This window comes from Drosophila santomea, chromosome X, assembly GCF_016746245.2.
Source record: "Drosophila santomea strain STO CAGO 1482 chromosome X, Prin_Dsan_1.1, whole genome shotgun sequence".
Lineage (NCBI taxonomy): Eukaryota > Metazoa > Arthropoda > Insecta > Diptera > Drosophilidae > Drosophila > Drosophila santomea.
This window is the reverse complement of record NC_053021.2, coordinates 5,701,828-5,723,773: the sequence shown is the minus strand read 5'-3', so window position 1 is coordinate 5,723,773 and position 21,946 is coordinate 5,701,828. Positions and strand designations below refer to the sequence as shown.

The 21,946-nt window shown below is 44.5% G+C and overlaps 1 protein-coding gene and 1 long non-coding RNA gene across 4 annotated transcripts in view; both read left to right on the top strand.

Moving 5' to 3' along the window:
- The window catches only part of LOC120456553, a 163,472-nt gene extending 149,707 nt beyond the window's left edge, over positions 1-13,765 (top strand). For both annotated transcript variants that reach the window (XR_005616841.1, XR_005616840.1), the window contains exon 4: positions 13,395-13,765. This is a non-coding gene — a long non-coding RNA (uncharacterized LOC120456553). The remainder of the gene's footprint in view (positions 1-13,394) is intronic.
- Positions 13,766-16,439: 2,674 nt separating this feature from the next.
- LOC120456534 (uncharacterized transmembrane protein DDB_G0289901) lies at positions 16,440-21,131 on the top strand. 2 transcript variants are annotated; one of them, XM_039643410.1, is made up of 5 exons: positions 16,440-16,529; positions 16,715-17,092; positions 18,188-19,153; positions 19,213-20,148; positions 20,422-21,131. In XM_039643410.1, the coding sequence occupies exons 2-5, from the start codon at positions 17,035-17,037 to the stop codon at positions 21,114-21,116; spliced, it is 2,655 nt and encodes an 884-aa protein (XP_039499344.1). In that variant the 5' UTR covers positions 16,440-16,529; positions 16,715-17,034; the 3' UTR covers positions 21,117-21,131. The 2 variants fall into 2 exon arrangements, with proteins under 2 accessions (XP_039499344.1, XP_039499343.1); XM_039643409.2 differs by lacking the exons at positions 16,440-16,529; positions 20,422-21,131 and having other exon boundaries at positions 16,717-17,092; positions 18,188-18,255; positions 18,340-19,153; positions 19,213-20,235.
- Positions 21,132-21,946: the final 815 nt, after the last annotated feature.

The window sequence follows — 21,946 nt, the reverse complement described above, 5'->3', positions numbered from 1 at the left end:
TTATCAGACTGTCGGGGCTGCTTTGAAGTCGCCTCCGCCGCCATAATTCAATTAAAATGGCAGCCGAGGTCCAAGGCAGCCACATCCTGTTTCAAACGACTCCTGCCCACTCCTAATGTCCCTACCACCTACTCGCTACAGCTCGCTTCTGGCGAGGACATTGTTGTCGGCGATTGGCTTTAAGTCTTTAAAGGAATTGCAGACTGTTGTGGGTGGGGTGTGGGTGTTTGGTGTTTTTGGGGGAAAAGTCCAGGCGCACATAGGCTGCGGCTGCTCGGCATTTGCATGCAAACAATGACATGCATAAACAAGTAGCAGAAACAAGGACCAACGATGATGGGACGCCGACATCCTCATAACGGAGGAGCCACGCTCGGACACGCCGAACGGTACATGGAATATGGGAAATGGAAAAATAGGGCCACTGTGATAGGCAAGAAGAAAGCCGGTCGGAAAATGGGGGAAAAGCGTCTGCATCGCATTTTGTCCATTGTCCTTGACCAGACGGCCGGTGTGGGGATGTGTCCAATTGCTGGCATCGCGCCTAACGCAATTTCTCAGGGCTGACATGTTTAATAATAGTGCATTAGAAATAAAACCCTTTTTTTTGGGGGGTCTTATATACAGAATCACACGCATGTATATCATTCCCAGAATAGAATCCTTTTGTATACTGTGCCCGGCACAGTTCCCATCGGTGAGCATCACTGTTGGGCATATCAGAGTTATAGAATCGCAGCGGGCCTATCGGATTCCACCCATCTCTTCCTTTCAAAGTCCTGGCTGCGAGATTAGTTGGATGAATGATGGCATAGCAGAAGGACACCTTTGATTCCGGTGATTGGGGGATAATGATAATGACGGCGTGACATGGATGGAATTTGATTTCCAATTTTGTGCTGCTCTTGATTTCAGCCGGCAAAATATCAGCTCCAGCGAATATATTACAACGTTGCCAACGGGGCCGATGGGAAAACCTACTCTATTATTTTACACAATTAGGTAAAACCGCGTATCACATTCTCGTAAATCTACCTCGCCGTTACCCAGTCATCATTACATCTGACATCAACGTATCGCAATTCCAGTCATTGCACTTGGGCTTAAACCCTAAACTTTCAATTCCCGCGCGAAACTTGAAGAACTTCAATATAAAATCCCTGGACTTCCATGAAATTCAATCAGCACGTCGGGCGGATGGTTCAATGAGTTCCTGCTGCCTCCCCAAAAATTTCTGAGCCAAGCGCAACGCGCCAAAGTCGAGAGCTTAGAGAGAATTTAAATATGCGAGCTGCATACTTTTAGGGGCAGGCAAACAGTGCGTGCGAAAAAGCACCGGCCATGGACGACGGGGGCGTTGGGGTTGGGGTTGGGGGCGTGCCAGGTGGGGAGCATTCAGCAGGCATTCAGCGCAATGTATTAGAAGGCCACGTGGCCGCTGTGATTGTTGTTGCTGCGATTTCCAAATCAATTGGCAAACAGAACAACAAAAGCGCAAATACAAACAGGGAATTTAGTGTGTGCTTGTGTGAGTGTGTCTGGCTGAGTGAATACGGTGTGTTTGTGTGCGTAGGCACTGGGAAAAACTATACAAATTATAAAATATATTTGCGAATTGGGAAAATTACGAACGAATAATAAAGAAATTTACCAAGATTATGTACATTTAGCTGGGAGAACTTTGGAGTATTTCCGGATTTCAAATACGAGGCCTGAAAAAACGATTTTTGTCAAAATTTTAATATTTACGATTGGTATTTTCCGTATAACTTGGCTAAAAATGGTCAGAAAGCTAAAAGAACTACAGTTCTTTACTCTTAATTACCAATACTAATCAGCCAAACCATTTTTTGACCAACTCTGTTAAAATAATTTTTGGCCAAATTTTCGCATTTTTTGTAAGGGGTACATCATTAAAAATTGAAAAAAATGTGAAAAAAATAGAATTTTTTTTTGAAAACACAGTTTGATAGGGAATTTTATTACGAATTCAACGAGTTATAGCATTCCATATTTAGACCCCTATTTCGAATGCTGTGATCAAAATTCTGATAATTATTTACGCAAAAGAACAGAAAATCGATTTTTTCCAAAATTTCAATATTTATGATTGGTATTTTCCGTATAACTTGGCTAAAAATGGTCAAAAAGTTAAAATAATTACACTCTTGTACTTCTAATTAACAAAACTAACCAACCAAACCACTTTTTGACCAACTCTGTTAAAAAAATTTTTGGTCAAATTTTTGCATTTTTTGTAAGGGGTAACATCATCAAAAATTGCAAAAAATGTGAAAAAAAATATGTTCTTTTTTAAAACACAGTTTGATTGGAAATTTAATTACGAACTCAACGAGGTATAACATTCCATATTCGGACCAATATTTCTAATTTTCTGATCAAAATACTGACATTTATAGTCGCAAAAAACACAGAAACACAAAAAAACGCAAAAAAACACAAAACAATTTTCACGACTTTTCAATGAAATTCTATATTTTCTAAGGTTTTTTAATTATATCTTTAGTTAGAAAGGTCACATAACTAAAAGAATGGCCGCTTTGTGAAGCGAATTACCAATGATAACGATCGTTATTACTTTGCTGCCTCAGAGAAATGAATGTTGCTGCAATCCAAGCCTTTTTTTTTATCAGTGCCGCGTGAGTTGTGCTTTGGCGGCATTTACTCGGTGCAGTAACATAAATTACCACAGGCGGCGACCGCAGTGGATTCCCCTCCGCTGACCCATACGACATAATAAACGGGACAGGTCGCGACCGCTGAAGAGGGCGTCCGTGGGCGGCAGTGAGCAGGGGCGTGGCTTGTGGTGAGGAAGGGAAAGGGGGCTGGACGGTGGCGGTGGGAAGGGAGGACCGCAGACGAGCCACTGCAACGTTTTGCGGCTTGCAAATTATTTACTTAATTGCCAACGAAATGTGTCTAATGAGCCAAATGGCGAAATGCAATGAATGCCAATGCGAGGTCCTGGAAATGGCACAAAGGATTACCGATGCGAATGAACATGGCCATAAAAGTCGGCGGAGAGTTGCATTAAAATCGCAATTCGATGGAGGAAAAGTGGACCTGGATTTTAAGAATTTGCAATGCGATGCTGCGTTATTCATAAGATAAGAGACCCCAAACATATTGGCATCTTGGCAATTAAGTGAATCATTTCACGTTTATTTTTAATAAAAGGGCATTTAACGTTCGTTACTCGGCTCAGCTCCGGTTTTATTCTTTGCTTAGCTGCAAAATAATTTCCGGTAGACAATGAACAATCGAGAATCGAATTTTTGGGAACGTCACCGTCCAAGGACGAAATAAAGGAGTGACCTAGGGGGGCAGGGGCATCGGAGCAGGACGACGTTCGAAATGGTCATGTTTGCATATGTCGCTATGCCGCTTGTGTTCCGTTCCTGCCGCCCGGGGTTCGGAAAAAACAGGAGGTTACCGACGGGGGAGGCGGCATGCCGAGGGCGTGGCCATATCGAACATTAGCTAAAACTCAAGTGAGCCGCAACGAATTGAAACGAATCGAAATTCTGGCCGGGAACGATGCAAGGAATGTGGGGCACACCAAAAGAAGCCCCCTTCTCGCCCTTCCCCTTGAAAGCCCATCGTGTGCGCTTGTACACTGAAAAAATGCAATATTTATGCCAATATTAAATTACGTATACTTTTTGTTGTAGCCTTCAGGGTTAAAAAAGAATATTGCGCAAACGACAAAAGTCGAATTCTGATTTTCTGATGCAAACGCAATATTTCTCGCAGTGGATTGGTGGGGCGCAGCATTTTGCGGCGTGTTTGTGCAGTGACAGCAACAGCGACAAAGTTGATTTATCAGTTTGCTGGCCATTAATCATCGCAGCGACAAGTTGGACAGCCAGCGGACCAGCTGGGGTCATGGGCGCCCCCTGCACCCCCTGGACCCATTCGACCCCTGGAACCCCCACCCATGACGGTGCTCGGGTCTGACGGTCAACAGTGTCGCTAACGCTTCAGCGCTTTGCCATTTTCTCACTCACTCGTCTTGTTTTCTTTTTGTTTTCCCAATTTTTATCTCTTTTTTGTTTTAGGAGATAATAAAACAAGCGCTGGGAGATAGATCGATTGGGGGATTTTCGGACGTGGTGGGGGCACTTCCTAATAACCCAGGAGAACACTGGCTTAGCAGGTGACACACCAGCGGTGCCGCCCCCTTTGCCACCTTACCACTTTGCCACTTCCGCCTCTCCGCCCTTTGGTTGGGCTTTTGCACTGGAGCATTTTCTTGGCTGCATTTCAATTCACAACACATAAATCGACAAATCGCCGCTGGCTGCGAAACTTTGCGGCAGCCATGGGGGCCTCCTTCGCCCCGTCTCATTCCAAAAAAAAAACTATTAACCCACTGAGAGTCTGGAGGTCGAATATATATACATAACGTAGAATATACTTTTAACACTGCCAGCAGTAAAAGTAATCATAAATAATTTGTATTGATTTACATTTAATAAATGCCAATTCATAATTATTTGACTCAGTTAGCGTATGATAAAATTTGATACTTTTCCATCTATTTGCCCAATTATAAAATAAGCGTGTATTACTTGGGCGGGTTAAGTATGCTCAATGTCGTTTCCTAGTTCTTGGCCATTTATCTGGGCTGCACAGGTGACACGCAGTGGAAAATGTGCAAAATTGCTGGACATATATATTGATCTGCTACTGCTGCTGCTGCTGCTGCTGCTGCCCCTTCCCCCTTCTGCCCCCTTCACCCCGTTAACCCCTGTCGCCCCAACCCGAGGCGATAGATGTTAAACGGCCAAATTCATGGCAACACATGCGAGCCAAAGGCAAAAGAGAATTCGCTGCCATGGGAGTCAGTCGATTCCTTGGCATGGCTTTCGCCGGTATCCTGCTGCTTTCGACCCCTCTCGTCCCATCTCCATCTCCGGCTCCGTCTCCGTCTCCATGTCCATATCCATTTCCATCCTCCCCATCCGCCGCCGCCCCTGGCAGTCATGCCCATCCCAAGCCATTTCTCCCCGCCGGCAGCAATTAAAGCGCCGCCAGTTAAAGCCGACAAAGCGAATGCAAACAAGGAAATCAGCCAACGATCTTGGCTAAAACGGATTCGGGATGCTCTATTATTAACGTCGCAACACAGTCAGCAAACAATATAGGAGTTGGAATGATCGTCAGATCTAATTAGCATAAAAAGTTCTTGTTCATGCGTAGATATACAATTCGTTTACCTTTATATGCATATAGTACTCGTATGTAGAATATTTCAACTATTTACCATTGTGTTTTATACCATTTATACCTTCAACAAATTAAGTTGTTAATTTTGATTCATGTAAGGTAAGGTAAGCACAATAGAAAACCGAAGCCAGTTTAAGGTTAGTGACCACTACTTCTAGGGAAGGCCCTCTCTATAGAGCATATGCTAAACCAGCTCATAAACCATTTGTTATTCGCTGCCTGAAAAAATGTGGACTCCGAGTAAGTTATTTGCCGCCCTGCGACGGTCTCTGGTTTTAGTCTGTTAGTCTGGTGTTTGTGCTGTGTGCCAGGCATAAATAGCACATGGCTATATAGCTATAGCCATGGCCATATATGTTAGAGTGGAGAGTGCAGAGTGGAGTGCCATGGCTATCCCACATGGCTATCTCCCCGCTCGCTGTGTGGATATTGCGTATGTTTGCACAGGGCCGCAACCACCGAAAAGGCAGGGCGAGTGGTGCAAATGCGAGTGGTGCGATTGGCAGTGGGTTAGTGGAGTCACACTAAGTCACAGTCACAGCCAAAACTAACACCACCATACATGGACACCAGCCGCGTGGAGATGTATCGTTTGTGTGATTAGTGTAATTTCAACTAATTGCTTAATCAATAAATACATAGTTCAATTGCTTTTATGACAGTCCACAAAGAGGATGAGTACATCCATCCTGGGGATTCACCAACTGGATTCACCCGGTATGACTTATATTTCGAACTGTTTATGTTGCACGAAATGCATTTTTTGAAGTATAGAGATTTTTCCGCTTCTGCTCAGCGAATTTGGTTCCAGTTTCGGTTGAAAAGCTTTATATTTATATTACGGGGAAAATATAAACATTTTCGCGAACACTGACTTTAATGAACAGTTCACAAAACTGTTAAAAAATTTAAGCTGAGCCTGCCTAATTTTCGCCCCAAGCGTGTTGCCTTTAATTTGGTCATCGTTTCTAGTTTTTTTCTCTTTTCGCGAGGGGTGAACAAGGGGTGTGGACCGTGTTTTTTGGGGTGTGAGGAAGTTTTGGTCAAGCTAAGCGGCTTAAAATTTCGAGCACACCAGTTGGCGACGTCAAATGGCTGCCATCAACGGGGATTTTCGGGCCCGCGGACTTACCAATTCAATGAACCCCCTTCTGCCACGGGCTCGCGACGAACCTGAATTTCCCGGCCCTCGGAAAATTCCCTAACGCCCATAACACAAGCCTTAGCCAAATGCGATCACACAAAAACCCAATTAAAAAGTTTGCATTTTTATGCCTTAGCCCTGCGGAAAAAAAGAGCGAAGATGTTGCCCCAAAAGGGAAAAGCGAGGAAAATGTTGGAAAAGCGTCGAGGAAAACGCGTGCGGAAAACTGTTTGTCAAATAATTTTTCACAGGCCAATCGAGAGCTTACACTGGGGATGTGGTATGCTGATAAGGCGGTACAATGATAGAGAGGCAGGAAAAGTGCCGCAGAAGCGGAAAATGGGCCGCCCATTCGATGGGTGGGGCGGGACAGTGCGGCCAGTCGAAGAAAATATAAATACGAAAAATAAATGGAATTGTGACATTTACGCGTTTTGCGAGCTTAGAGTGAGTTAATACTTTGGCACGTAGCGTGGAAAGGCGCGAAAACTGTGGGGAAAATGGTTGGCTGATGGAGAGGGGGAGAGGGGTGGTGTGGTGTGGGAAAGCAGCTGTCACCAATACAGCCGGAAAAGCGGGAAACATCTCCAACTTACTTTTCCCAATTTTAATTATTTTTATTCTCATTTTCCTTTCCTTTTTTTTGCTTATTTTATTTCGTATCTTGTTGTATTTTCATTATTTTCTTGCAGTGTTGTTTTTGCCTGCTTGTGTATTTTATTTTTACATTTTTAATTAAAACGCAATTTGCACTTACTTAGAAAATCATTTCGGCTTTTTTGTGTCTGTCTTTCATTGTTTATTTATCTTAACTTGGCTCACTTTGTCGCCGATAGCTTTCTTTTCCTTATTCATTATTTCGCTACGGACTACATTTCTCCTCCCCATTTCACTGAAAGTATCAGGAATCCCCTCAAAGCACAAAAAAATGTGGGAAAATACGAAATAAATTAATAAAAATAAAGATAAGTTTGTTTAATTATACATAACACCAACGCCAACATTGCCACAAGGAAAATTGTTATACGTCCTTAGATGGCTTTTCCATTCTATTCCATTTGGTCATTATTTCCTTGCATTTTCGCACTGGTGGGCGTGGTTTAAAGTTTAAAAAAACTGGCAAATGCAATCGATTGTAGTGGGAGCTGTTTATTACACTGCCGTGGCCATCAAATAATCACAAAAGCCAACAAATTTAATAGCACAGCCAGCTCTCCAGTGCTGAAAATGTTGGCCTTTTAATTGTTCGTTTGCCAAAAGTGGCAAAATGTTTGCATAGTGCGAATTCGGCACTGAATGCCAGTGCATAATTAATATCGAGAGTTGGCGCTGTAATCGGGAATGGCGGGCGAAAATACGGAGCTGAGGACGGACCTATCATAATTCTTCTAATATTTGGTTTTTGGTCGGGTCGGTGGGTCCATTGCAATTGGTGCCGCCCCTTTGTTTTGCTGTGTACATAATAAAATATGTTTTATCTCATTGATCTTAGCATGCCCACACGCGGAAAAAATACTTCTAGTTTTAAAATAGGCGTTATAAAATGATGTTCATTTTGTGAAATTACTTGAATTGGAATTATGTAGTTTATCATTTCTAAGTATGCAAATTATATCAACAAATTTGAAGATCATATCAATAGTTTTATGGTGTACTCACTCTGAAAGTTTGAGAATTCTCTTGACGTGTACTTTTAAACAATGGAAAGTACCAGAGGTAGAGTCCGAGGGAAAAGGTGCCGCTCTTGCTGTTGAAAATGCCCAGGATATCTGGAAAATAGGAAAAGGGAGAGAACGGGCTAAGTACGGAAAGCATGATAACAATGGCGCGCACTGTACTTAAGAGCACAATGGCTGGATAAACAGGCAGTGGCAAAACAGAGGGAAATGCAGATCAAAACGCAGAGCATAAATTCAAATGTAAGTCAAAAATGTAAGTTACTGAAGTTAAGAGGAACATTTGAATGCGGTGGTTCCGAAAAATCCAAAAATATTGAATTTTCACATCTATCTATGTCATGCCCTAAAAGCCATTTACTTTGTGTCTATTAAATGCAATTTTCTTTAAAATAATCAGGTGATGTTGCGCCTAAGTCATCACTTCCAACTTAAATTTAGATCTGTTCTGTGCTCGATTTGCATCCAAGCCATCAACTTGCCACCCTCGTCGGGTCGCTTAATCTACTATAACTTATTTTTATCAGCGCCCTGCTTACGGCCGCATTCAAAAATAAATCCCTCTCATAAAGTGCTGATGATTTTCGGGAGGGGAGAGGGAATCATTCGCGAGGCGTTCAAGTCGGCACACAATTTAATTAAAATATGTCAGTGAGTTCCAGCCGCACCCACCACCCCCAAAAACAAGACAAGGCAAGACAAAACAACAATTGTCGCTGGGATAAAATGGCAAATTGAAACATTTTGCAGCCGTGACAGAAACGGGTGACAATTTTGCGACTGGACAGGACGAAGGCCTCCTTTTGGTGTTGCCATAAAACTTTGCAGCCACTTGCTCCACATTTCTCAGGACGCGCCCCTCACCCTTCAGCACTCCTGCACCCCTCACCTGCACAAGAGGAACCCCCTTTGTTTTTGCGTTTTTAATTTTGCTTTGTGACAATCTCTCTGTTACTTCTCGGGATCCTGCTCCTTATCCTGCCCCACATCCTGCCATCCTGCCATCCTCCCATCCTGCTGCTCATCCTTGCTACTTCTTTATTTTTTCGCAATTGTCAACTGCCTGTCGGAAACGCCCCCGTCATCCCCGCCCCCTCTGGACTACACCCTTGTGTTGTCTTCATTTGTGCAATTCTTTCTTTTTACTTCGCGTCGCCATTTGATAAGTTTGACAGCGGCTACTTCTCAGCCTCCCCTCGCTGCCGATGTAGATGCAGTGCCACAAAAATCTGAGCTAAAGCTTGTTATTTTGTTATACCTAAATAGAACCGATCCATGCGTTAGCTAAATAGACAAAATAACGGTCTGAAGCAGTTGAGTTGAAATTTCCAGGTACATTTACAGCGCTGCTTAAAACAATTTTTTCCAGTGCACTCTTCACTTTGTAGCCCCCTCTTCGGCACTCTTTCTACTGTGTATTGTTGTGCAAATAAGCAGCGCTCAGGCGTCAAACTGAAAATAAATGAGCCAAAAGTGGTGAGCGGCTAAGGGCCAAAGAAAGTGACAGAGAAAGGGGCCAAAAGGGTGGTGAAAGCGGGGTGAAAGTGTGGTGAAGGAGGGGTAAGAGGGGCCGGGCAGCCAGGGGATTGTGGATGATATTCTTGTTGCTGAAGTGAAAACAAATTAACTATCTCACGCTGGGTTTTTGTTACCAGCCGGAGAATAAGAGCGCTGGCGAGGGAAACAGGGAGTGGGGGAAAGAACTTGCCAGGATGCGGAGACAAAGACGCAATCGCTAGGCGCAGGCAAACACTCGCCGAAATGGCTCCAAGGATTGTCCAAGCTGACAGCTCTGTTTATTCAGCATTTCGCTCGAAAAAAATATTCTTGGGGGCAGAGCTACAGTACACGGCACTATTAAAATACGTGGATTATATTTGCGGGACATAAGGATGCCTGTCAATGTCTCACAGGATAACTGCAGGCACTTTAGGTAATCCACATAGTGTTTACTTGTCAGGTTTGATCTCTTCTGTTAAAGACCTATAAAAGTCCAAAATTAAACTAAATAATAAAGCTTATTAGTGCATTTTAGCTAAATAGTTTCTTTCTTCATAACTACAGACTTTGCCCTGTAAACTTTATTACGCAAAAGATGTGCATTCCTTAAAAGCTCAGTGTATACTTAGCATCCTGGACATGGCGTTCTTTGCTCGCTCTATCACTTTCATTTCGTTTGTCTTTGCCACTTTGCCTCATTGCTTTGAGCTGTCCGATACTCTATCACCTCAGGAGTCGCTCAGAAACTAAGCATCAAATGTGACACACCAAAGTCGTTAGCTGGTTTTTTGTTTAATTCAATTTACATATTCCTCTAAACGGGTTTTTAGTTGAAGCCAACTAGACAGACATCAATTAGAATGTTACCAGAATCCTTAATATTTTCATTTATTTTCGTTTGAAGAGCATTTGCCATGTCCATTACGACTTTTTGTTCTCCATTGCTCTCCTTTTGTTGTTTGCTGTCCAATTTCGCTGTTCGCGATTTGGTTTCATTTTGTGCTTTTTTTGGACTGCACCTGTTGATGAGCTGCAAATGAGATTTGGCAAACACTGAGGATGATGAAGCAAGTCCCAAGAACAAGATGATGAGCAAGTGGAAGTGCCAGCTGAAGTGGCGTTTTATGTGCACAATTTTATGCTAATGCCTTGGCATGGAATTAGCAAACAAATCCACGCACAACTTTAAGCCAGTTGACATACACACACAGACACATTCGTTTGGTGGGGGAAAGGGGGGGATGTAGAGTTTTCCAGGAGATACAAAATGGAAAATGTGAATGGTGCACTGAGGGAAATTGGACAACAGTGAATAATATGATTGCATACTAGCAGGCAATTTGTGATCTATACTTAATGGATGAAATCAAATCCATTAAAGGCATCTGAGTGAAAGCTTTAAAATCAGCACGTAACTCCGGTTTAACTAAAGCGGCTATTCAGAAACATTCGCAACTAATTTCTCACCATGTACTACACACACTTTCAACAGAGGAGTACCGACTATGCAAAGGGGATTCTGGGCACGAGGATTCCGACATGAAGAGGGCTGCAAACTGGGTGGTGGTTAGTAGTAGATGGGAGATGGTGTCACCCATCCAAAAGACGAAGTCGAGTCGCTAAGCCAGTTGGCACCAGTAACAATAACTTAACAGCCAGCAAACAGGGAAAATCTGCTGACGAGCCACTCCCACAGCAGCCCCCCTGATCCCCCTTGAGCCCCTCTGATCCCCTGACCGCCCACGAATGTAACATTTCAATAGAAAGGATTTACATTCTGTTGTTATGCTTTTCAACATTTTTGTTTTACAGCTAAGGTCGGCCAAAGACAAGTCATAATTGTGTGGTCTGCAGTTTCTGTTTCTGGATTTGGAATCGGGATCGGGATCGGGATTTAGGGGGATGTCGTTGGCCACCAAGACAACCCCTAAGTGGAGGGTTTGTCATCGAGTTGTCTTCGGCTTCGCTGTGTGGCTGCGGATATTTAAAAGTAATTGGGCAGTTGAGTGATGTCTTAAGGGCGAACAAGTTGAAGCATCTGGAAATGTGAGCTAAAACTTAATAGAATGAATAGACAACTGAGCATGATGTTTCTTTTGTTTTCTGTTTTTCGGAATTTCATAAATAAAACAGACTGCAAGTGCAACTTGCAACAGTCCGTCGCCATTCGCACTTAATTTGCGAGTGATTCAGCGATGATTTAGGGGGATCGCTTTCCGACAGCTTCCACGCTCCGTTGGCCATTAATTTGGATGAGCTCGGGTTCAGTTCAGTATGCCCGGGCCCGGATCCGGATTCATCGGAAGTCGACTCGAAAATTTAGCCCCGGGTCGGTCGCTCGACTGATTCACTCATTTATGCAGTTGCTTGTCTAATGGCATTTTAATTGTCTCATGCGAGTTTGCCCGTTCGCCAGTGCCATCATTGGCGTGCGCCACCTAGCGGTGGTGGCAGCCCGCTCCAGTGCCCGCAAAAGTTCCGCCCACAAGCTCGCAACCAGAAGTTTTTATTTCGAAAATAAACTCATTTTAAATACTTTTGCCAACAATTTGCCATAATTTGGCTCATTTCCTACAACACACGACGCTGCCAGCTTTGTCACCAGTGGTGGGGCTTCAGTGGGTTAAAGCGGGGGTTGAAAATGTTTGTGTGGGGAGGGGAGGGGAATGGTTTGGGGACCAAAGCGGTGACTACTGCAAACTTTTGCGTGTGCTGTGCCAGGGGGCGTGGCAGCTCCTCCCCCGCCTCCTTATGTTGCTTGCACATTTTGGCATTGTGTGTTAAGTTCTTAAGCGCTGCCAAAAACTTGAGCCCGTGCAGGCAACCCTAAGGCGGCAACCCCACAAGTGCCACGCCCCCCCGACTCCCGCCCTCCGTCGTATAGAAAATAGTTGAAATGCGACAGTTGCACGTGGCACCGAATCGACCCTGAAGAGACCCTTTGGAACTGCAAAAGATTGTTAGCTACTCCACAAATATTAACATTTGAAGATATCAGCATGGAGACCATCAAAGAAGCTAATGCTGATTTTAAAACCTTGAATATTATATCTAATTTGTATATTAGTATCTGGTGTCTACAAGATGGCTTTTAAAATGGTTTGAATTCGGCACTGGCACCGTATTTATGAGGTACATTTTCCAGGTGAACTTGCGCCAGCATATGTACGTAAATTTATTGCGGCGTATTCCAGGGTATCGGACACAAAAAGTGCCGCCTATGCAGTTATAACAAGGTGGGTGGTGGGTGGTGGTTGGCTTTCGGGTGCAGTTGGCTGCTACTTTATTACAGGGCAAAAACCGAGTCCGGCGGAAGGAGATGGAAGAGACATCTCATTCTTGTCTAAGGCCCCGTCGTTTTTTGGCCTGTTTGCATAATTTCCAAAGAGAAGCAACAATTGGGGGGTGTAGGGGGTTAAACAGGAGCAGGGGCTGGCTAAGCACTGGGAAAAATTTGGCATTACTAAGTCAGAATTGCGTGACTTATTGCCCAGCCGGGACCTTGTAGCTTAGCATAACCACAATTCTTTCCAATAAAAATTCCTATAAAAATAAAAGTGCTTGCCCGCTAAAACTAAACGTGAAAATATTGTTTTCACTGCAGTGGCTTATATATATGTATTGAATCATCTATCCGGCAGACACAAGGGTTCACTTCGGAAGAAGTTAGGAGCACAAGTTGAAAGGAAAAGGGGACAAAAAGGAGCAGGAAACAAAACGCAGGAAAAAGGGAAGGAGTGCCACACAATGGACTCCCTTATGTCTTCAAAAATTACATTTTAAGTTCTGAAATTACAATACAAAATTGAAATATCTTATTTCAGCGCTGCAGTTGGAGGCAATTTTTCATGCGTATTAAGGGGAAAGGGCCAGGACGAAGACCAAGACCAAGGATGAAGGACGCAGGACGCAGGACGGAAAGCTAACGAGCCGCATGGCAGACAAAACTTTGCTGAATTTATCAACGAGTGTGTGTTTCTGTATCTTTTGCATTTATGAAAATGTAATAATAACAAAAGACGCAATGCAGACGCGGCAGAAGAAAACTGGAAGCAAACACAGGACGTTCAGGACGAAAACGAAGGGCGGCGGCAACCAGGATGTGCGGCATATGTGTGCGTGGCAACTCTAGACAAACATATGGCTCTCCGAATGCACAATGTATCTGCATCCGCAAGTGCTATCTGCATCTCTGTCTGCGCCTGCATCTCGCAAACTTCTGCTAACGAAATTTGCAACTTAAAAAATTTGTCAAAACAAATTATCATAAAATGCTGATCAGTTAACGGAAAGAAGAAAGTATCGTGTGAAAAGAACACAAAAAAGAGCAATGCATTGTGTACTTAAGATAAAAACTTCCTTTAAAAAAATATTAATTACTTGATTTATTCAAATCAAATATGGGCCTACCGAACTAAACTATACAGGGGAGTTCGTCGTGCAATTTAACAAAGTTCATTTCATCTGAGCATTAAATTGTTTTTAAATCCACATTTGCTTACTTCCTTTCATCCAGTCTTGTGAATGCTGTCAAGTTCAGCTTTGCTTAGAAATTCTAGTTTAGGGCATTAGCTGGGAATGTTATTAAATCGAACTTGCCCCGAAAGCGAAAGCACTTACACGCAGCACATAAGTGAATTCAAATAAGAACGCCGTGTGTGGCGTTCCGTTCACCCCTGCTCGCTGCCCCTTTCGTTTTGCCCTACATGAGTGTGTGTTCCCACTTGAAAGCAAATAAAACTCCAATTAGCAGCACAAATCAGAGTCAGACAGTTTCGTTCGAAGGACAAGTGGCATCAAGAACGAGCATCGGGAGGAAATGGAAGCCGTAACCAGAAACCAGAGACCAAACCGAACCAAGCCAAGCCAAACCAAAAATAAAATATAAAAAAAGTTACAAAAAGTTAAAGCCGCGTGTCCAGAAAAGTTGTGGGCATTAAATTGATAGAAAACGAGGGGTAAACAACAAACGAGGGGGGAGCAAAAACAAAATAATTGGAACGGGTACTTTCGGGGGGCTTGAGAGTTTGCTGCGATATTTTGCCTTTGATAGAAAAACAATTTTTCTACTCCATTTCACGCGTTCAAGGCAGAACCATAAAAGCTGGCCAGAAAGAGAGAGAGGGGCACTCAGTCAGAAAGAGAGGGGGCTAGATGTGGGAATCGTCAGCGTAAAGATGCCGCCAGACCGATAAACGCTAGAAATGAAATAACAATAAAAACCAATTTTTTATATCGAACACCGAACTGTTTAGTCCTCTCTCTCTCTCTTGCTATCGCTCACCCCCACTCACATACTCGCCTCTTCTCTTTCTCTCAGGGGAAAGTTGTGCGTGTGTGTGTGTGTGTGAGTGCTGACCCAATTTACTATGACCTCGTTGTTGTTACCGTTCGCTGGTTTCTTGCAGTGTAATTTTCGATTTGCAAACATAATATCAGACAGAAAATAGACGGCACGCATATTTAGCAATATATACTTAATATATTTTAGTTTCAGATTCAAACGTCAAACTGAAAAAATGTCCAACTAAATGAAGTGTCTAGAAAATAATGATTATTTCATAGTTTTAAAACTATACCCACCCATGTACAAAATGTAAATCCCATCGACTTGCGTGTCATTAGCAACTCAATTATTCATAAAGGGAAGAGGAACGCCCGAAACACATATAAGTATCTATAAGTTCATTAGTAGGAACCTGCTGGCTCAAATTTATTCCACACACTCGCACACGTTGTTCTTAGGACGGGTTTTTTTCTAGCCCCTTCTACCCGAAAACTCGCTAAAAACTTTTGTCAATAAAAGAAATCATCAACAAAACTAAAAAAAAGAGTTACGAGTTAAGACGGGTTTTTGTCAATGCCTCCATTTGTTTGCCTGTTTGCTGACCACATGAAGAGGCTGCTGTTTTTTTTTGTTGTATTTTCGGGAGGGGGCTTAAGCACAAGTGGTCGAAAAGAGGGTGGCAGAAGTCTAAAAAAAGGGGTAAGAGGGGCGGGAAACGTGGCTCCTGAGTCCAATTGACCTACAGCGCGTTCATTTGAAGTTCAAAACCTGACCATGAAGTAGCAGATGCTCAGCGGAAATCAAAACCGAAACTATGCGCATTCATATGAATCCCCAGACTTGTGCTTAGGTCGTTGATGGGATTTACCCAGAAAAATAAAGAGTCATTCAGAATATTAAATAAGTCGTCTGCAATAAAGTTTTAATTTTTCAATGTTTGAGTAGGATTTCTTCAAACTCGACATTAGCAATAATACCTTTGTTTATATATATTCTAAATAAGACACAAATTTGATTCGAAATCAAAATATTTAACTATAATGTAAAACACTATATAGTTTTTAATATAAGTATATAAATAAATCCATGTCTTTTGGGATTATTGAAAACACGTTCTAGCATTTGTTTATAAAAATATTTGTAACTCTATATTCCAGTTCAAGAGATGGTCTGGCTTAAAGTATCTGTTATCTATTATCTAGACGACATTTTACCGCTTTGCTTTCTCTGTTCGGTTGCAGAGCCTTAAGGTATTCAAATATATGCCTGGATAATCAGTAAGCCTTTCTCCGCGTGCCAAAAATCCCCCGCGAAAGAGAAAACCTCTAATAATGCGGGAACCCTTTTCAAAATTATAGCCCATTTGAACTTGTGTTGTGATCGAAATAAGAAAAAACCGACATCGAGAGATGATCAGTGTTTGTTTATTGTTCCCCCTCAAAAACGAGTTAAACGTGAATTTTGGTTTTTTTTCTGTTTTTTTCGGGGGTTTGTCGCATCGAACAATAGGCATATAGACGGTTGGGCATCAAGGCGGGCGTTAATTATTGATTAGTTTAAAGCCCGATTAACAAACCGGCAACGGGCTTAGAACGAAACGAAACGTCCGACGTCCAACAACTTCCAACGCGCTCTCCCAAAACGCGTATAAAAACAAGAAAAAATCTTAAAGGTACACGGAAAAAAAGTTGTTAATTCTTGCTGGCTTGTTCAAACGGTCTTATAGAAGTGAAGAGTGTGAAAAATATACATACATGGTTTTGAAGTTTATATTAAATGCTAAAATGAACGTCTGTCAAGTATAGCATGGATTGAGGCAGTACTTTTTACCGAGTAAGGTATCAATTTTTTTTCCAGTGCATTAAGAGAAGAGCTACAGAGAAGAACTAGTGGAACAGCAAACTGAACAACGACACCGCAAAAAACACGGCGGAGAGACAATAAAAGTCGCCCAGCTGCCAAAAAGGCGCTCATTGCGTGCGGTGTTTTCGCAACGGCAACGGAAAATTAGCCACCCGGTTGCGGTGCGAGCGGGACAGCGAGTGTACGGCAACGGAATACGGATTTTCAGAGTGCGGGAAAGTACGAAAAGTACGGGAAAACACCAGGACCGGAGAACCGGAGGCAGGAGCACAAAGAACGCAGAACGGAGAACGAAGTAGGGATACGGAGCCAGGATGCGACACGCATTTGTTGGATTAATTGTGTGCTGGCTGGCAGTTTGTCAACCGCAAGGTAAATATTTTTGGAATACGCCATGGCGGCGGGAATCGGGCATAGACAGGATAATGACAGGATATATACCCCACGCACACACGCACACACGCATACAAGCACACATACTCGGTGCCTTTGTTATTACAGCAATAATTGCAAAATTATCGCTGGATTTTGCGCCTACGTGCGTTGCATTGTCAACAGAAACAGAAAAACAGAGCAATGTGTGTTCGTTCAATGTGTTGTTCAAAAGCAGAAAGGGATAGTAATATGAGGAACAAAAGAGATGGATGTATGAAGTAGAAGGGTAGAGGGGGACTAAAGGCTTATTCATGTTATAACTGCCTTTTAAGTCGTATTATTGGGAAGCAGCGGATTGCACACACTACATATCCACATCAGCGCCTGATAGTAGATTTTCGCGACTGAAATCCTTAAGGTTGCATATAGATCGATATTCTAAATGGTTGATAAGTATTTCAAAATGTACCATTCACTATTTAAAACATTTGGTGAAAGAGCCAGAGAAGCCAGAAGAGTTCCCCACTTGTTTCTGCCAATGCCTGTTGCTGGATACTTTTGACATAAACAATATCGTTGAGATAAACACTGAAAACCAGTTAGAGATCATCCCCACTTTCATCTCTTTTTGGCAACTAGCCATCTCATTCGTTTCTGTGCAATCTAACAAATATAAAAGCGAACAATACTCGAAAAGTGGAATAAAATAAAATGTGTGGAACAAGTTTTGCGAGAAGATTATAAATGCATGGCATTGGGGGAATGGTGTTTACTTTTGACTGCTGTCAGGGCAACTTGTGTAACTTTCTACTGATGTTTGTTACCACTTTTTTACGTTCGCTTTAGTTGCAAGCTATTTTCGCCGTTCTGAAATGTCAGACAATCGCATGATACCCAAAACCAATTACCATCTGGTGGGACAACACCGCGTATGAACAACAATTATTACTTTTACGCACTGTGATACAAAGAAATTCTATTGGGCAAGCCTGAGTTTCCATTATCCTACGTCTTCATTTCAACCATTATCAAGGAAAATTAGTTTCTCTTTAAACAAATATCTTTAAACTCTACTCACTAACTTGCTTTTAGCTGAGGCGCAGTTCGGCGGCTTTGGACTCCAGCCACAGTTCGCCTACCAGCAGCCGCAGTTCCAACAGGTATACCGCCAACCGCAGTTCCAACCGCAGGCTTATCGCCAACCACAGGCTTACCAACAACAACCTCTGGTTTATTACCAACAGCCCCAGCAGCCACAACAGCTCCGCCAGCGGCAGGGATCCGTTTCCAAGGCGAACACGAATGCCTACGAGCGTCAGGTGGACTTTGGCAACAATCTTGAGTACACCCAGGGTCTGTCCAATTCCCGGGCGGTTACCAAGCAGAATGGCCAGCGGGTGGTGACCAACAGCCAGGCCCAGACGAGGGATGTCGACCTGGGCGGTCTGCAGCTGGGCAACACCCTGACCAGGACCAGGACGAACGCCAATGGCCAGGTGTCGCAGGGCGTTGCCGATCAGTTGCGTATCGGAAACGTGGGACTCGGAGCCTCGCTGTCGCCTCAGAATCTGCAGAATGGTTTCGGACTGCAGCGCGGTGCCGATGGAGACCTTCGCCTGGGCTTGGGTTTCCTCAACCTGGACCTGGACCGCAATGTGGCCAACTCGAACACCCTGGCGGCGGCACAAGTTAATGCCAAGGGCAAGGGGGCCAGTGCTGGATCGAACAGCAACTCCCAGTCAAACACCCAGCACTTCGGCGGCGTCACCGTCACCGACACGAGCGCCAACTCGAATGCTTTCGGTAAGACGCGTAGAGGACAGACCTCGGCCACCACTGGCGGCTTCGGCGGCAATGCGGCCACCAATGGCCAGAGTTTCGGTGGTCCCTTCCAGCGAGTGGTGCGCCAGAACAGGCGGCCCAAGCGGAAGGCCCAGTTCGTGCCCTTCGGGTATCCTGGAGGTGGTTTCGGCCCTGGTCCCATTGGCTTCGGTCTCTTGGAAAGGCCGAGGAGGCAGTTTGGCAGGCCGGGCTTCGGTGGTCCAGGATTTGGAGGAGGTAAGTTTCCTAATCCGATCATACTAAAACTGTGTTATTAAAAGCCTACATATTCCCAGAATACGGGGGCGGACCTGGGTTTGGAGGACCTGGTTTCGGTGGACCTGAATTTGGAGGACCCGGCGGATTCGAGCAGGAGTTCTACGAGCCCGAACGGCAGGACCACAACAACAAGGGCAACAAGAACCAGGCGCATGGCAATGCGAATGCCCATGGTGGACCCGGATTCAACCAGCAGGCCTCGACCAATAACCACGCCAGCAACGGAAACACAGGAAGCAGTTCCATCAGCTCCAATTTGGCCCAGGACGGCAGCAGTGGCCAGGTGAGCTCGGCCAACACAAACACCCATCAGGGCCAAACGGCGAACGGTGGCTACCAGAGTGAACAGAACTCGCAAAGCCAGGCGCTCAACTTCCGGCCGGGTCAGCAGCAGGCCTCCAGTGCGAATGCGAACACCCAGCACACCCAGCAGGGCAACCGCGACACCTATTCCTCGAACAGTGGATCCACCTCCACGAACAACAACAAGTTTGGCTCCGAGACGAACACGGCCAACACGAACTCGCAGGTGGTCAAGGATGGCAATAGCCAGGATGCGACCAGCGATTCGAACAGCCAAAGCATCTTCCAAGGCAACAATGGCCAGGGAGACGCCTCCGCCCAGACGAATGCGCAGACGAGCAGCCAGCAGGGTCCCGGAGGATATATCAGCAACTCGGCCTCCAGCAGCGCCACTGCCACCGCCCAGAATGGACAATCGGCCAATGCGAATGCGAACGCGAATGCGGGCGGAGGACCAGGTGGTGCGGGAGCAGGAGCCAATGCTGGCGGATTTGGAGGTGGTGCTGGCGCCAATTCCGGTGCCAATAGCGGTGGCGGCGGTGCTGGAGCGAATGCTGGTGCCAATGGTGGTTTCGGTGGCTTCGGCGGCGGTGGTGCCAATGCGAACAGCAATGCCTTCGGTGGCTTCGAAGGATTCGGATTCTACGGACGTTAGTTTTAGACATTATTTCTCTAAAGATTCACCCAACTTTTTTTTGTCACCCCACGAAAAGCACACAAATAAATATGCATTTCGTTAATAAGTACGCACTGTATATCAGGGAACGACTATCTAGTCTAGCACGAGCACTTTCACGCTTTATATGTCTACTTCTTTTATCTGCGTTCAGCACATTGATGTAGAAGGTATAAGGTCTGGCACATATCGGTTGTCCAACTGACGAACACCTCTTATATTTGCCCATGTCTATTCAAATCTCCAGTTCGCCAACGTGCCCAGCAAAAGATTCGCTTGCAGCGCTGGCAGCCACGCCCCTCGAACGGAACTTCCTCCAGGAGCACCTCGACCAACGAAAACTTTGAGTATGTGTACTTCAATCGCTCGTCGTCGCGCCTCGAAGATCTGCAGCCTGAAAATGCCGATGGCTCTGGCCGGGATTTAGAAGTGGCTAGGACACCGTTGAATACTTCGGTTGATGAGTTCGGACCGTACGATAGTAGCCAGCGTCAGGGACGCACCTTCAGCGTGATCTACGACTGGATCAGCGGACTGTTCAACTCTTGCGTGTCACCCTGCACCTTGGAGGCTTTCCAAAAGCAGACCTGCTGCGAAACATACGTGGTGGACCCCTCGTATCCACCACCCCCGCCTCCTCCTCCCCCACCACCACCACCACAGACATGCTGTGGTCCGGTGAGACCACCCTACCCCCCGCCAGGCCGACCCCTTCCCCCACCACCACCGCCGCCACCCGTGCCCTACCCCTACCCACCGATCTATCCCAACAAGAAGACGCCCGTGGTGGTGGTGGCCACGCCCATCAATTGCTGTACAGTGTGCACCTATACGTACTACGGACCTCCGCCCTGTGGGCGGTTTTACAACAACAACACCAGCAGCAGCAGCGACGGCAAGAAGGTCACCATCTACGTGCCACCACCCTACTATGGTCGCTAAAACAAGCAGACCAAACCATAGTTCATAGTACGCTCATTGCACGAAACTTTTATTTTTAAGCATTTTTTTTCGACAATTAAACATGTTTTCTATCCTAATATACAATTCGTGATCATTTAACTGAAATATTGAAATGAATTTCCGCTAAACGGACAAATTTTAAAAGCCCCAAAAGTATGCTCGAGTAATCAAAAGAACATATTCCGTTTTGTACTTTTGTGGAGATTTCAAGGAATGAGATTAATTGCATATACAGCAGTGGAAAATTCTGCGAAATTGCCATTTTAAATATCGAAGAAATCAAGATTTCACGTTAAACTTCTTTAAGTGAAAGCAGAGAAGGGCCTAACCAAAGTTTAAAGCGGAAGGCCTTTGAATATGGCAATATTTTTACCGTATGTCTGGCCCATAGGGTCCTTTGTTTTGTTTGCTTTTCGCTGGCTAATTCGGAAAGCGCTTGCATAATCTCCGTGGGATGGGGCTTTGTTGCTTGGGGGAATCCTGTCAAAAATGCGGCAAATAAGACACACGACAGGGCAAACGGGGGCGGTGTGTGGGGTGTATACATAGGTAAATGCACTACCAAAGAAATAAAGTTTTGATACCCTGCTACAACTAAAAAGTTCTAAATTCCCAGCAGATGTTTCCTATGAAACTGAACTGTGCATTGACTATGGTTCTTATTACCATTCACATTTTGGGAGCCAAACATTAGTATTTTATTTAAAAGACAATTCGCTTCTAGGCATATTTTCTATTTTCCTATTCCGGGCAGGTTTATTTTTGGGCATCTGTGATTCACTTTTTGGCATATGTTTAAGGACATCCTC

Excerpts from the sequence above, each read along its gene's own strand:
- LOC120456534 (XM_039643410.1), top strand. The coding sequence starts at position 17,035 with ATGCGACACGCATTTGTTGGATTAATTGTGTGCTGGCTGGCAGTTTGT. Across the intron at positions 17,093-18,187 it reads GGCAGTTTGTCAACCGCAAG|CTGAGGCGCAGTTCGGCGGC; the intron begins GTAAATATTTTT and ends ACTTGCTTTTAG. Across the intron at positions 19,154-19,212 it reads TGGTCCAGGATTTGGAGGAG|AATACGGGGGCGGACCTGGG; the intron begins GTAAGTTTCCTA and ends ACATATTCCCAG.